This window comes from Brachyistius frenatus, unplaced genomic scaffold (assembly GCF_029030835.1).
Source record: "Brachyistius frenatus isolate BFR_SWC_R1_liver_20210118 unplaced genomic scaffold, ASM2903083v1 Contig_222, whole genome shotgun sequence".
Taxonomy (NCBI): Eukaryota; Metazoa; Chordata; class Actinopteri; family Embiotocidae; genus Brachyistius; species Brachyistius frenatus.
Window position 1 is genome coordinate 469,339 of NW_027210821.1, and position 12,749 is coordinate 482,087.

Consider the following 12,749-nt stretch of genomic DNA (forward strand, 5'->3'; position numbering starts at 1 on the left):
AAAAATAAGACAGAAGGAAAATTACATGGAAATATTGAAATATGACACGTGTTAGATTCATCCACCTGTTTTTATAGATATGAATGGAAATGATTCCAATAATTATGCAAAATGATGAATTATAATACTTAATTATTCCAGCCTTTATTTGTGAGCTTAAGTCTTCCATATTTTAGTTAAAGTATTTTAACACCTTGATAATGGTAAGTGTAAAGCATTGATAACAGGATTGAATTGGTAAGGCCCTCTTATGTCGTGCACTACTTATCATCAACAGTGTCGTAGGAGGTGTTTGATAATCCTTCAGCCAAAAGGGAAACCAGAGAGTAAAAACCTGCTCTCTTATCAAGTGAAAGAGGGGGTGGACACGATCACTGAAATTCAACAGAGACATCAATAAATCATATTTGTGAAGCTTCAAATGATTTCTGATAAAACTGTCAAAAACATGCTGATTCAACTGAGCAGTGAGCGTTTGGGCTCGTCGATTGTTCGGCGCTCAGGACGGCACTTTATTTGTGTTCCTTTAATTTTGTCCACTTTGTGTATCAAAGTTTGTGTGTCTAGTTCCTCCCTTCACAGTCAACTGGCAAATGTTTTTCTAGCAAATGTTATTCTTTCATGTGTTTATGCACCAGGTAATCCGTCAATCTTATTGACTCTTGTGGCTGGATTGTGGTTAAGCTTGAAGAAACAGTCAGTTCCTACTCGGGATGGACATTTCCAGCAAAACTACTTTTCAAAATTTACTCTGAACTTAGCGGTGGAGGACTCGTGTGCCAGCATAACCTGCATGGTTAGCACCACACCTCATCTTCATTTATGTTTTGAAGGAATAGTTTTCTTTGCATGTTCTGCCATGTTCACACCGGGATATCTAATAACGGGATAGTTTTACCTGCACAGCTCCTGACCCCTGAAAGCAGCGTTTTCTTCTTCTTCTCCTCCTGATGTTATTTAATGTGGCTGGCAGACCAAGTTTATGTGCACTACTGCCACCGGGCACCGGTAAAAACGGGAAATCAGGAAACACGAGTCGCATGTACTAATCGATTTTGTAGATTATAACGAATACATCAAGATTTGTGACCCTTCCCTACTCCCTCCGTCAGCACAGCCTTTAGAAACACTGATCACGATACGCATCTTACGTAATTTATAATTCTAGTGCAGCAAAATGCATTTTTGATACTTAAAGTAATATTTTACCAATAATAGTTGTGACTTTTTACTTAAGTAAGGTTTTTAATGGAGAACATTTACTTGTAGTGGAGTATTTCCGTAGTGTGGTATCAGTACTTTTACTCAAATGAGCTATATACTTTGAAATATGACTAAGAACATGGTGAAATTTGGAAAGATGCCATCTAGCAGTCATTTAATTAATATGCAGGCAAAATAAAATGGTTTGTCTTTAGATATTTGCTGCTTTTATTTAATTTGGTGTTTACATATTTTGTTCAGAGAATAGAGCATTAAATTGAAGGTGTTAAATTTTCAGGTATTTAAATATTTGTGTAATTGTGAAAAATTGCCAGTACGACTGCCTTGTTTTGTCATAGTTAAAGATATTGAAAAGATATTGAATTGAAAGTCTGAAATCCTTTTTTTTTTTTTTTCTTTTGCACAAAGGTTTCACAATGTCAAGCCAAACCAATTAACCCAAAACTAGACCAGTCGAACGGAGTACACAAGTGACACATTGAGAAAAGAGGATTAAAATGTTCTTTGTGTACGTAATTGCTCTGCTTGGCAAAATGTCAATGCTCTTCTCAATTCCAACAGACAAAATCTGGAATTGCTTTGCTGTACAATGAGGAGACCAACAATACCCATGATGTCTGCCTGAAATTGACCAAAGAGGCATTAACCATACAGAAGCTGGATGTGGTTTGCACAAGTGGAAGTGAATCCCAAGTAAATGTAAGTGCGCCCGAGGGCTCGAGCTTTGCATTGTAATTCATGCCGCATAACTCCAGAATACTGTTTCAATGTTCACAATATCCTTTTGCCAATAAGAAACTCCCACTTTCTAAAGCACAGAACTGTTGTACTGCGGAGACAAGCGACTGGCGGTCTGGGCTTAAGCATCAAAGTAAGCAGATAAGTTTTGATTATGGAGAGACTACAGTAGGAATGAAAAGGCTTTGCGGTGGCAGAGATGACTGCTTGTGTGTGAAAGCAGTTTTGGCAGCATCGAAACCGAGCGAGCTTCATCTCCATCTTTCTCTGCTGCCTTCCAGGGAGGCGCGGAGCACAACGTGCCGGTGGTGATTTCAAAGATTTTTAAAGATCAAGTAGGTAAGAAGGTTTTATCTCGCTACTGTAATGTGGAAATGTAAATGAAGTCAGTAAAAGGTGTTTGATATTTTGATGGCATTTTAATTTACCGCAGTAAACAAAGATTCAATTGAACGCAGCAGTGCCTACATTTTCCATAATTCCCCTCGAGCAGCCTTTTCTTTTCCCGTCGTTCAGACACCAACACACTTCTAAATCTGTAGTCGGCAAACCCCAAATAAGACAACGCTGATGGCATCATTAGCGGACTTAAAGGAGAATTTCTTAGTGTGTGAAGGGGATTTTCCTTACTGTAAAGGAATACGCCAACATTTGAGGGAAAACAAACTTTCTTTCTCGGAGTCGGAGGAGATTAATGCCAGTCCTACGTAATGGAGCCAAAATAAGGTCATGTTTAGCCTAGCTTAGCATAAAGATTGGAAAGGGGGAAAGAGCCAGCTAGCATCTGTAATAGGAGACTTGGTTACATCTATTGTGTTTTTGTTTTTGTTTAAATAAAACTCATTATGAACTCATGCTGGGCAGCCAAATGTTTAAACCCAGAGAAATGTATTTGAAAATCATTTAAAGATGGCAAAGATACAAAAAAATGGTCAGACGGGTGAAGTTTAATTTTTAGTGATATGTGTAGAAAATCCAGCAGAAGATACCACACAGCTGCACAGGATGAGTACATTTAATTAGTCAAATCTGTGCCACTTTACTGTCTGCTGCTTTGATATGGTGTCCAGCGGAGTTTAGTGTAGCTTAGCATAAAGAGTGGAAACAAGAGGGAGAATATAAACCTGGTTTAATAAATCGGTCAACTCTACATAAAAGAAATGTAAAAACAGCAGCTTGTGATTGTACAGAGATGGATGGCCTTTGGTTGTGAAATCCAACTCAACATTTTCTTCAAAACACAGACATGCTGCTGTAGTCCATCATATGAAAATACGCTGTGCACCATGTTTTTCTATCTTATCATAATTTAAGAGGATGACTCATGTCACAAAGTCACCTATTACAGGTGCTGGCTCGCTCTTTCCCACTTTCCAGTCTTTACGGGCTGAGTTTAATATAGATCGACTTTCAGCGTGGCGTGAGGTTGGTTTTAATCCTGGCTTCCAACTCTCGGTAAGAAAACAAACTTCATCCCCAGATTCTGACATATTCTGGTAAACTCAGTTTTACTGGTTGAACTATTTATGTACACCTACTGGTAAACACAAAATCAAACAGATAAACTGTTGATAACATGTATTTTTAACTGTGTCCAATAGGGCGCTTATTCATGATCACTGAGCATTAAAATGCTGTGAAGAAGTAAACAGTAGCCGGACCATGCTGTTGGCTAGATGGAAGGAAAAATACTTTCATCATGTCTGTCAGTTAAATCACAAGAAGCGATGACCTCTCCGCTTCCAGCTATGATGCAATATCGGAGCGTCATGTGAGCAAATCATTCTCCTGTAATTTGTCTTTTTGCCCACATGTCTCTCAATACCTTTTTGGATGCGAGAGTCATGTCTTCATACCCAGAGGGACATTAAGAGCCCTTTTTTCACAGAGCTTTGCGATTCTTTTCACCACGGAGCTCTTGTTTCCTCCCGTGCCGCCGCAAATGAGTTTATATCCTGATTAGTTTCAAATTTCATGCTTTCCTGTGTTCTTTGTCCGAGCTGTAGGATGTTACCAGAGATTAGTCAGAAGGAGACAGTGATTGCTATTTCCACCACATTACCATGTATGAAATGAGCAATTATTTTGAAATGTTTTCATTAACCTCTGACACTTGACAACTGACGCTTGCAGCCGATCAGACGGGGAAGCTGTTCGTCGGCGACGCCGTGCTGCAGGTTGGTACATCAGTTCGTGACCTATTTGCTTCGAGGGTCGAGTGGCAACTTTGGCCCTCTTTTATTTTGGCGGTGTAATTAATTAGAGGAAATGGGAGCAGAATGTTTTAACCAAATGTGTCTTCTTGTGTCTTTTCTGCTGTTTTAAAGAGATAATATTGTGGTGAAATGTTTTGCTACTGCGCACGCATTATTTCATTCTAACTAAATAACACTTCATTGTTCTCGAGCCTGTGGCAAAAGGTCATCAAAAATAATTGCCGATGTTCCTTTAGAATAGCTGCTAAAAGTGTCCAATATTTAATAATTATATTCATCTTTTAAAAAGGTCATTTGAATCTGTCTGGCGTGTTTATTGGATGAGCTGTTTATCCAGAATATTAAGTAGATTCAATGGACAGGAAGCAAAAATTAACATTCATATTGGAAATTGTTACGAATTATATTATGAATTGAATTGCTACTGCGTCCACCTTTGCATCACCACCTTTTCATATTCATTTGCGGTGACTTATTTGAGCTGTCACGCTACAGAATAGTGCATCCGTACGTACACTTGAAGCCGCGGTGGGTTTGGAAACGTTTAAATTTGGGGGTCCAGGAGGGGGACGCTGAAAAACGAGTGCAAATTATTAATATTTTAAAAGTTGTGAAGACTCAAATTGAACACCCTGGTTCTCTAAAGACCAAATAGCTTGTAACTTTTTTAATTTGAAATGAAAATTAATAAATAACTGCTATATGTAACCACACAGACAAGTAAAATGTCCTCCACCTCTTACACACACACTGAAAGTTTGTTACGTGGTGTGTTTCAGTGCAACTGTTTTGCATCTCTGTTGTTGTAAGTTTGTCTTGTAATTGTTTCCTTTTAGTTGTTTTGCATCTCTTTGCAGTAATTTGTGTCTCTGTGGTCTTTTTGTTTCTTTCTTGTGGTTTTTTTTTTTCTTTTCTGTCTTGTTCTTGTCGTTGTCTTATATCTCTTTGCTGTTTTGCATCTCGTGTTGTGTTCAAATGTTGTCGTATTTACCGCGTACACGGGAAGAGTCCACGTGAACGGCGCCCTCTTGTGGTATTCACGACATCGTAACTCTACAAGCCTCGAGTTCACGAGTTGTGACGTGTTTGCTGGCGTTTACAGAAATGTCCGAGGTCGTGGAAGTTCCTTTTTCATTGGATGTTTAGCTGATATATTGTAGAGTTAGTCTGTCTTCACAACTTCTCAACGGCATCATCTTTTCTCTCTGTGACTTTGAATTTCCTCGCTTCAGTTGTTTTGCATCTCAATTTAGTCATTTTGTGTTTCATTGAGTTTTTTTTTGTTTTGTCTCTTAGTGGCTGTTGGCACTTTGCATATCTTTAGTTGTTTTGCTTCTCGTCCGTCACATCTTTTTACAAACGTCTTTTTGGCCAATTGAAGTCTTTTCTTAAACAAATGTTAATCATTTCATGATTCATCACACTTTCTAAACTATATCTTAAGTGTTTGCTTCTCTCTGTTGCTTTCTGCAGGTCAACGGCATAAATGTAGAGCATTGTACACATGAGGAAGTTGTGAGTATGTTTGTAATTAACTGTTGCCAAAAGCCAATACTCTGCTCCAGCCATCCATTACTCTCCATCCTCCTCAGATTCATCACCAGATCCGGTTGGTTATCAACATGGGGGTGCGCTTTAACAATCCGAGTTGTCATCTTGGCAGGAGTCTGTTTTTCTTGCGGTTTACACTGTGACAAATTGAAAAGACTGAAAAGGAAGTAGATCGGTATCAAACGCTGCTCAAGCAGTGAGGGTGGCAGTATTTGGCAAACGTTTTTCCACATTAAAACCACCCTTTTTTGCTTAATTTCTCTCCTGTGTAGTTTCTCCATCTGTTAAAATTCTCCTTTATTGTCTGCCACCATCCCTCCATCTCCCTGCGCACCCGCTCACACTCCTCCTGTCTGTCATCTCGGTCTCCTCGTGCAGCTCCAAACAGCTGTTCACTGTATTCACCTCCAGAGCGTCAAAACGCATAATGAGCAGTTTCTCCTCGGAACGAAATCCAGAGCTTTTCATGGCGGCCTGTCGCACTGTCGGCACCGACAGATGCTCAGGCTGAAGTATGAAAGGCGACCAGTGTTGGAGAGGATAGCGAGGGTTTTGTTTGCAATGTGCATTTAGGGTATGTAGCAACACGGGATCACTGCAAAACGTGAAATACACACGCTTTGGCCTGTCTAGGCGTGACAGTTTCACATCTTGTTGTTGGTGGAAATGAAACCTACTGCATGCATAGTCATGTGATTAATAGGAAAATGAACCTTGGAGGAAAAACATGGTTGGGATTAGGAAAAAAAACAAAAAAACAACAACATGGTCGCCTCCTGGATTCAAACCTCTGCCTCCCGAATGGCAAAGCGTGGCTATCTCACGTTTTACTGTGGTGGACGTGCATGTCTATTTCATGCTTTGCAGTGATACTGAGTTGTATGTAGAGGCGACCTTACATGGGACAATTTTGTATTTCCCCCCTTTTATAAGATGCCTGGAGAACAGTTAAACCGACGTGAACGCCTCTTTGGGTCTGAGGCTCGACATTTCTGAGGACATATTTTATATCACTTAGACATGAGATAATCAGATATTCAGAGCCTAATTACTTTGCTGTTTCAGCTGTCACTTTGCCGCTACCTGTCATGAGAGAAGCGCTGGCCTTGAAGTTCTGCCTTTTGATGCTTCAAGTGAAACCACTGCAGTTCAGGGTTTAACTTGTGATTAAATATTCTTCACTCATCTCTTGTTACATTTTGTCTGCTCAGACAGTGACAAGACTGTAGCTTGTATCATTTATGTGAGATGAAGTTTTATCTGGCTGCATCACTCACAATCTGTCTGTCGATCCCTCTCGCTCCTGCCAGGTTCACCTCTTGCGTACAGCAGGAGATGAGGTCACCATCACCGTTCGCTACCTGCGAGAAGTCCCATCATTTCTAAAACTGCCTCTAGGTAAGCGTCCATCCAACTAAATAAGCACTACACGCTCTAAACTGCATTTACGGTGGAGATGGTCCTTTTTTTTTTTTTGCTCAACTTTACCCTTTAAATCAGTTCAATAGATGAGCATTTATTTCACAGTTAGAAATTGTCACGCTCGGTGGCCTGAGGCGAGCAGTAATGTCAGAAACACCCAGAGCTGCACTTACCTTCGACAGCTTGAAAAGATGAAATCTGAGCCAGTGAAATCATCCATGTGGAGCTGATAAAAGGTGAAGAGTGAAGGATGGAGGGCAGCGCAGTCAGAGAGCGATGGCGAGCAGGAAAATTAGAACATGAAGACGTTTTTAAGGCAGAAGTAAATACATTTATCAGGTTTGTGGAACATTGCTTACATAAGTGAGACTACTTTGTCATAAAGGTGACTCGTAAAGCACTGTTGGTTGCTTCTTCCAGCTGGACACTGGTGGTGTGGTGTCATCAGATCTGACTGCAACTGATTCATTCATTTTTAACTATTTTGATAATGTGTAGTTTTTACATGCAAACATGACAAATGTAATGGTTTAAATTACAAATGACTCTTTATTGTAAGAAAACAGTGGCAACCGTTTTGATTGAGGGTGTCCGTCCAACATAAGCAAACAACCCATCAACCGTCAATCACATTTCAAATTCTAATGTTGCTGAATTCTGATTGGTGCTCAGCAATCTGTGACATCACCTGTTTCCAAACCTAGAAAAACGTTTGCAGGAAATGTTATGCTTGTGTTTAAGTCAACTGTCCTAGCAAGAAAAATGTAGTGTGATTTTATTTTTAAACCAACAAATGTAAAAAACAACAACAACAACCTCTTTCCTCAGGGTTACTTTACTGTCTCTCAACCACATCCCACTGTTTTCCTCAGCAGATGGAGTTTTCCAGCTGGTAGGCTAATGAACTTTTTGCCCTGAAGTGAGATCAGAGTGTTGATACTACTCCAATATCTGATTCTAGTTTTGATCATCTAACTCTGAGAAAGAAGCTTATCCCTTTAAACTACCAACGTATGTATGGTTAACCCAGCCAACACATCATCCTCACAGTTTGTTGCACATGGGAACGTCTTGTGTAGCATCGGGGCCTTCAGATGTTCGGTCGCTTGTTAGACAGAAACACTGCGGAGCCACCAGTAATTGTTGTCTTGTGAATTGACTGCAAGCAAAAAGCAGGAATGAACTCCATGTAATACAAATCGTTTCTCCTCACGGCAAACACAAGACTCATTTTGTACAATTTACCTAATTATGGAGAGCACACAGATGGAGCACAATAATTAATACTATTAGGTGCGCATGAATATTTATAGCTCAGTTGGTAAACCTCCACATTCTCCCCAATTCAAAGGGAGAGCTGTGAGAAATCCAGCCTTCACATCTTGTGGGTAAGTTCACATTCACAGGAAGGCGTCGGTACAGAGACGCTCAGGTTTTTTTCACTGTGGGCTGTTTTGGCCCGGCGATTCAAGGTTTTGTTGCCTGACAGCAACAAAAGGTTCACGTCGTATTCTCTCTCTAAGCTGCCCTTTGTTGTGCGGTGGCACCAGATGACGAGCAGCAGAGACCAGGAGCCACTTGCCACATTTTACCGAGTGTGACCGCCTCAGAAAGCAGGGCCTCCAACGCCAAGCTAATATCATATCAAAGCACAGCATTCGTCACTTCTGGATGCCGCCTGCGGGTCGACACTCCGCGGCTTAGAGGCAGGGCAGCAAAATAAAGTCAATAATACCCCTTAAAATTCAACACGGCGCTGGTTTATCTGCAACTCCTGACTTACTTTCTCTGTGAGAGAAGGAATAAAATAGCCATAGACACACCATGAAGTTGAACTAAATGTTTAACAGTGATTCTTCAGAAGCCTTTTTGTACCAAACATGAATCTCTGATCCTCTTGTTTTTTTCTGTCTCAGGTTCTCCGGGGCCGAATCACAGTCGAGTATCCTCTCCGCTCTTCGACAGTGGCTTACATTTAAATGGAAATGGAAACAACGCGGTAAGACGGAGATTTTTGATTTGTCATGTTGATGTTTTCCAATCAGAACCTGTTTTTTGTTTTTTTGTTTTTAACAGGTGACTGATGAAATTTATTTAAATAGCATCAAAGTTAAGCTTGAGGTTTAAAACACAACAGAACATTTTTTGGTTTTAGATGCTCATGAACTGAAATCATTAACACCCTCTAAATAACCGCATGAAAGAAAGTGAATATACTTGTGAATCTGCAGCTCTTTTTAAAGTCACAGTATGTTTTATACGTGTCGGTCATATAGGTCGAGCTATAGACACGACCTGCAGGATGCCGTGTTCAAAGGAACATAGTGTTTGGCTTGTCGTGTCCACTCTATACTGATGGTCCATTACGTCCATTAGGAGTCCATTTAGACTCTCGGTAGCTTTCATGCTGTTTACTGCACCGTTCATCAAGCTTCACGTCCTTCTGTACAGACACAACGGCCCCAACAGTACGTCACAACACAACACTGATGTATTTGGGGTTTCAGCTCGGCGTCTCCTAATCAGAATGTACAGATTCATCTTCTTCTTCTTCTTCTTCCAATCGGTGCAATGAACCTTTTTAGTGACAAACGTTTTGACCTGTCGTAGCAGAAAAAAACCCGTGAAAGAAATGTCCCTAATGAAGGCTTATTTCATACCCAAAGTGTGCCAACATGCACGATGACGGGAGTCTGAAACTACAACGCTGTTCGCAAAAAAGTTGGTATGCTATGAAAATAAAAACAGTATGCGATGATTTGCAAATGACGGGAAACATGTCCCAACTTTCTTGAGACGTGTTGATGGCATCTAATTCAAAATGAACATATATTTTTCATAAAACAATGACATGTTTCAGTTTCAACATTTAATGTTGTCTTTGGTCGATTTTCAGTTAAATATAAGTTTACATGATTTGCAATTCATTACATTCAGTTTAATTGACATTTTATACAGCGTCCCGACTTATTTGGAAACAGGTTTGTACTTTTTCTTTAGTTTTAAAGTTGTTTTGCTTAAATGACTGCTGTGGGGCTGATTTCGACCCTTGCTGAGGTAAACTGGGCAGACGGATGCTGAGATTTATTTGAGGTCACCGGAGTCCGTGTACTAATAGAAAATGATAAAAGTCTGAATTGTGAGCAGCATGTTAGCAGAGCAGCAGCAGCAGTGCTCAATTTGTGTGTACAACTGCAGGTCACTTGAGTTTTGGAGGTGCATTTTATCTTCTAAAACTAGTGGTGTATGTGATCCGATGCATTGATTACTAATCCAGCCAAACTCTGCTATTTGGCATGATTTTTGTCAGGTTGACTTGGTTGCTGTCTTATAAACATAAATGTATTTTGACTGTGTTAAATAAATGTAGTATCAAGGTACTGCCTTGTTTCCCTTTGAAAGTTGTTTAGACTCAGTCATTCACATTTTCACCTTCATCATTTTCTAGATAAAAATCATAAGTAACTTCTAGCTGTGTAACTCGCTAGCTGCACCTCAACTACTTTTTTTTTCTCCAATTTGTTTTGCTCTTAGTCTGCTACCTTTAACATTAATAATATCTTACTAACTCAGATAGCCTTCAAAACACAAACTCAAACAACCAAAAAAACAAAAAACCCCTGCAAAGATCTCAGAGTATCAGTTAGTACAGTTCATTGTAAAACAGTTCACTTTGCTTTGAAGCCGACGACAATAAATTACACGGTTTGGAAAAAAAAAAAAATCCTTTGATGCTCTGGTTTTAAAATCTGCAGGTGCTTCTGTGACTATTTTATTTGTAACAGCTGTCATTCCTGACGACGGACACCGTTTTCATAGAATCAAGTCAGAAATCAAAAACCAGTTTATCTGAAAAATGAACACTTAAACATCAGAAGTATTTAATATGACAGGAACTATATTTGGAAAAAATATAATTTGAGGTGTTTTTTGGTTTGGTTTGTATTCTGCCGGTTAACATGGAGGTCTTTGACCTGAACTGCAGCTGTCCTGTCGTCCATCTTTATAAACAGTTTATGGTTGAGATGTTTGAACGCACCTTTGACAGAAATTATGCAACAATTAGAAAAGCAACTTCTGCTTTTAAGTAATTTATGATTCTATACTTTTTAATCATGTTTTTTGTTTCAACATCACAGCAGAATCAAATAGAAACCAGCAGTTTACAGCGAACCTCACCAGTATTCATCAGAGCTAGTGCAGCAGAGCCGACCGCTCGCCAGGCGAACGGCAGCGCTATCAGCTGCAGCTCTTTGTGGACTGCCGCTCCTACAAATCCGCTTTGACTTTGACGTGTTATTAAATGTGAAATAATCCATAATGTCCTCTACGCATGTATGCGAGGTTGCCGTTTAGCCGTCCGAAATGCACGTCCCAGCGCTGATGGCCGCCGGCTCTGGAGCCGGTCCCCTGGCAGAGCCTGGAAAACTCAACTTATCTCAGACAAACTCTCCCTGTTGTTCTTCCACCCTTCAAAACATTGTCTTGTGTTGGCGTCACTGATACAGAAAACACTGGGACAGGTTTTAAAGATTTTATTAACCTCCCTTTGTCCTACTAACACTGAGGAAGTGTTAAAATGAGCTAAATAGACTTGTTTTGTCCTTTTTTTTTTTAAATGAGGTCTTTTACAGTGGTGAGGATAGTTCAGTATTAGCATTTTTCCCCTTTTTTTTTAAATTACCACCACCCTCATTTCCATTGCGATCAGGTGTATATTTTCCATGCATTATTCAATTAGGTGTTAAGTGCAAACTGGACCTTTTTCATAGCTCTGAGCCAAAATTGCAAAACGAAACAAAAAACAAAATGTTGAATGTGTCTCTTTGTCATTTTTATAATTGCATCAACGTGCAGCCTCTTCCTCACAGTAGAAATATACAGCAGCAACACAAGTGTCTGTCTGATCTCCTGTGTAGAAAGCACACAGCGGTTGAATCGATGTTTGTTGTGTCGTAGGTTGGAAAGGCTCAAAGGAAGAAGAGTCCAAATCATTCATTCAACTCTGTGAGCTGTTATAGGCTCCGTGAGCTTGCTTGATCTTTGAGTGGTGATGGTTTTGATTACAGTGGGCAGTGCTAGGATGAAAGGTGGGAGTACTTCCACTGTATTAGCAGCTGATTTCACAGAGGGATATTTCAGTCTTACTAGAGTCGTATTAATAACCCTACCTTCCAAAAACATTGGGTAATGTCCTGCACTGCACAAGAGTGCTTCAAATTAAAACTTTTAATGGCCATCTAGCGTTCAGCTGCGCCTGTGTTGCTCAAATTTAGAAGCTGAATTTGGTATTGCTGTAGAGCTCTTCTGGCTAAACATAATTTAAATGTTTAATTTTTTTCTCCACCCCCTCCCAGAGCCAATATTTCATCGCTTTTAATAGTGAAGCTTTAGAACATTGCATATTAATATGGTAATCTATAATGAAAAGAGTAGCCTTAAAGACTGCACGTCTGGCTCGTCATTTCACATGAATTATTCAGGACTGATTTGAAGGACAGCAGGTGGCCACTTTAACCTTTCACAGATAATCCAGATTTAGAGTGTTTCCATTTAAATCCCTGGCAGCCCGCTGGAGAAGGCAAAACATCTTTGTGC

The 12,749-nt window shown here is 39.9% G+C and overlaps 1 protein-coding gene across 1 annotated transcript in view; it reads left to right on the top strand.

Annotated features, from left to right (window-relative positions):
* sntg2 (syntrophin, gamma 2) overlaps window positions 1-12,749 on the top strand; it is an 80,081-nt gene that overhangs the window by 16,641 nt on the left and 50,691 nt on the right. Inside the window, exons 2-8 of the mRNA XM_069719740.1 lie at window positions 1,786-1,923; window positions 2,039-2,095; window positions 2,244-2,301; window positions 4,096-4,139; window positions 5,652-5,693; window positions 7,040-7,127; window positions 9,068-9,150. Of these exons, the coding sequence (XP_069575841.1) occupies window positions 1,786-1,923; window positions 2,039-2,095; window positions 2,244-2,301; window positions 4,096-4,139; window positions 5,652-5,693; window positions 7,040-7,127; window positions 9,068-9,150 (510 nt within the window). The remainder of the gene's footprint in view (window positions 1-1,785; window positions 1,924-2,038; window positions 2,096-2,243; window positions 2,302-4,095; window positions 4,140-5,651; window positions 5,694-7,039; window positions 7,128-9,067; window positions 9,151-12,749) is intronic.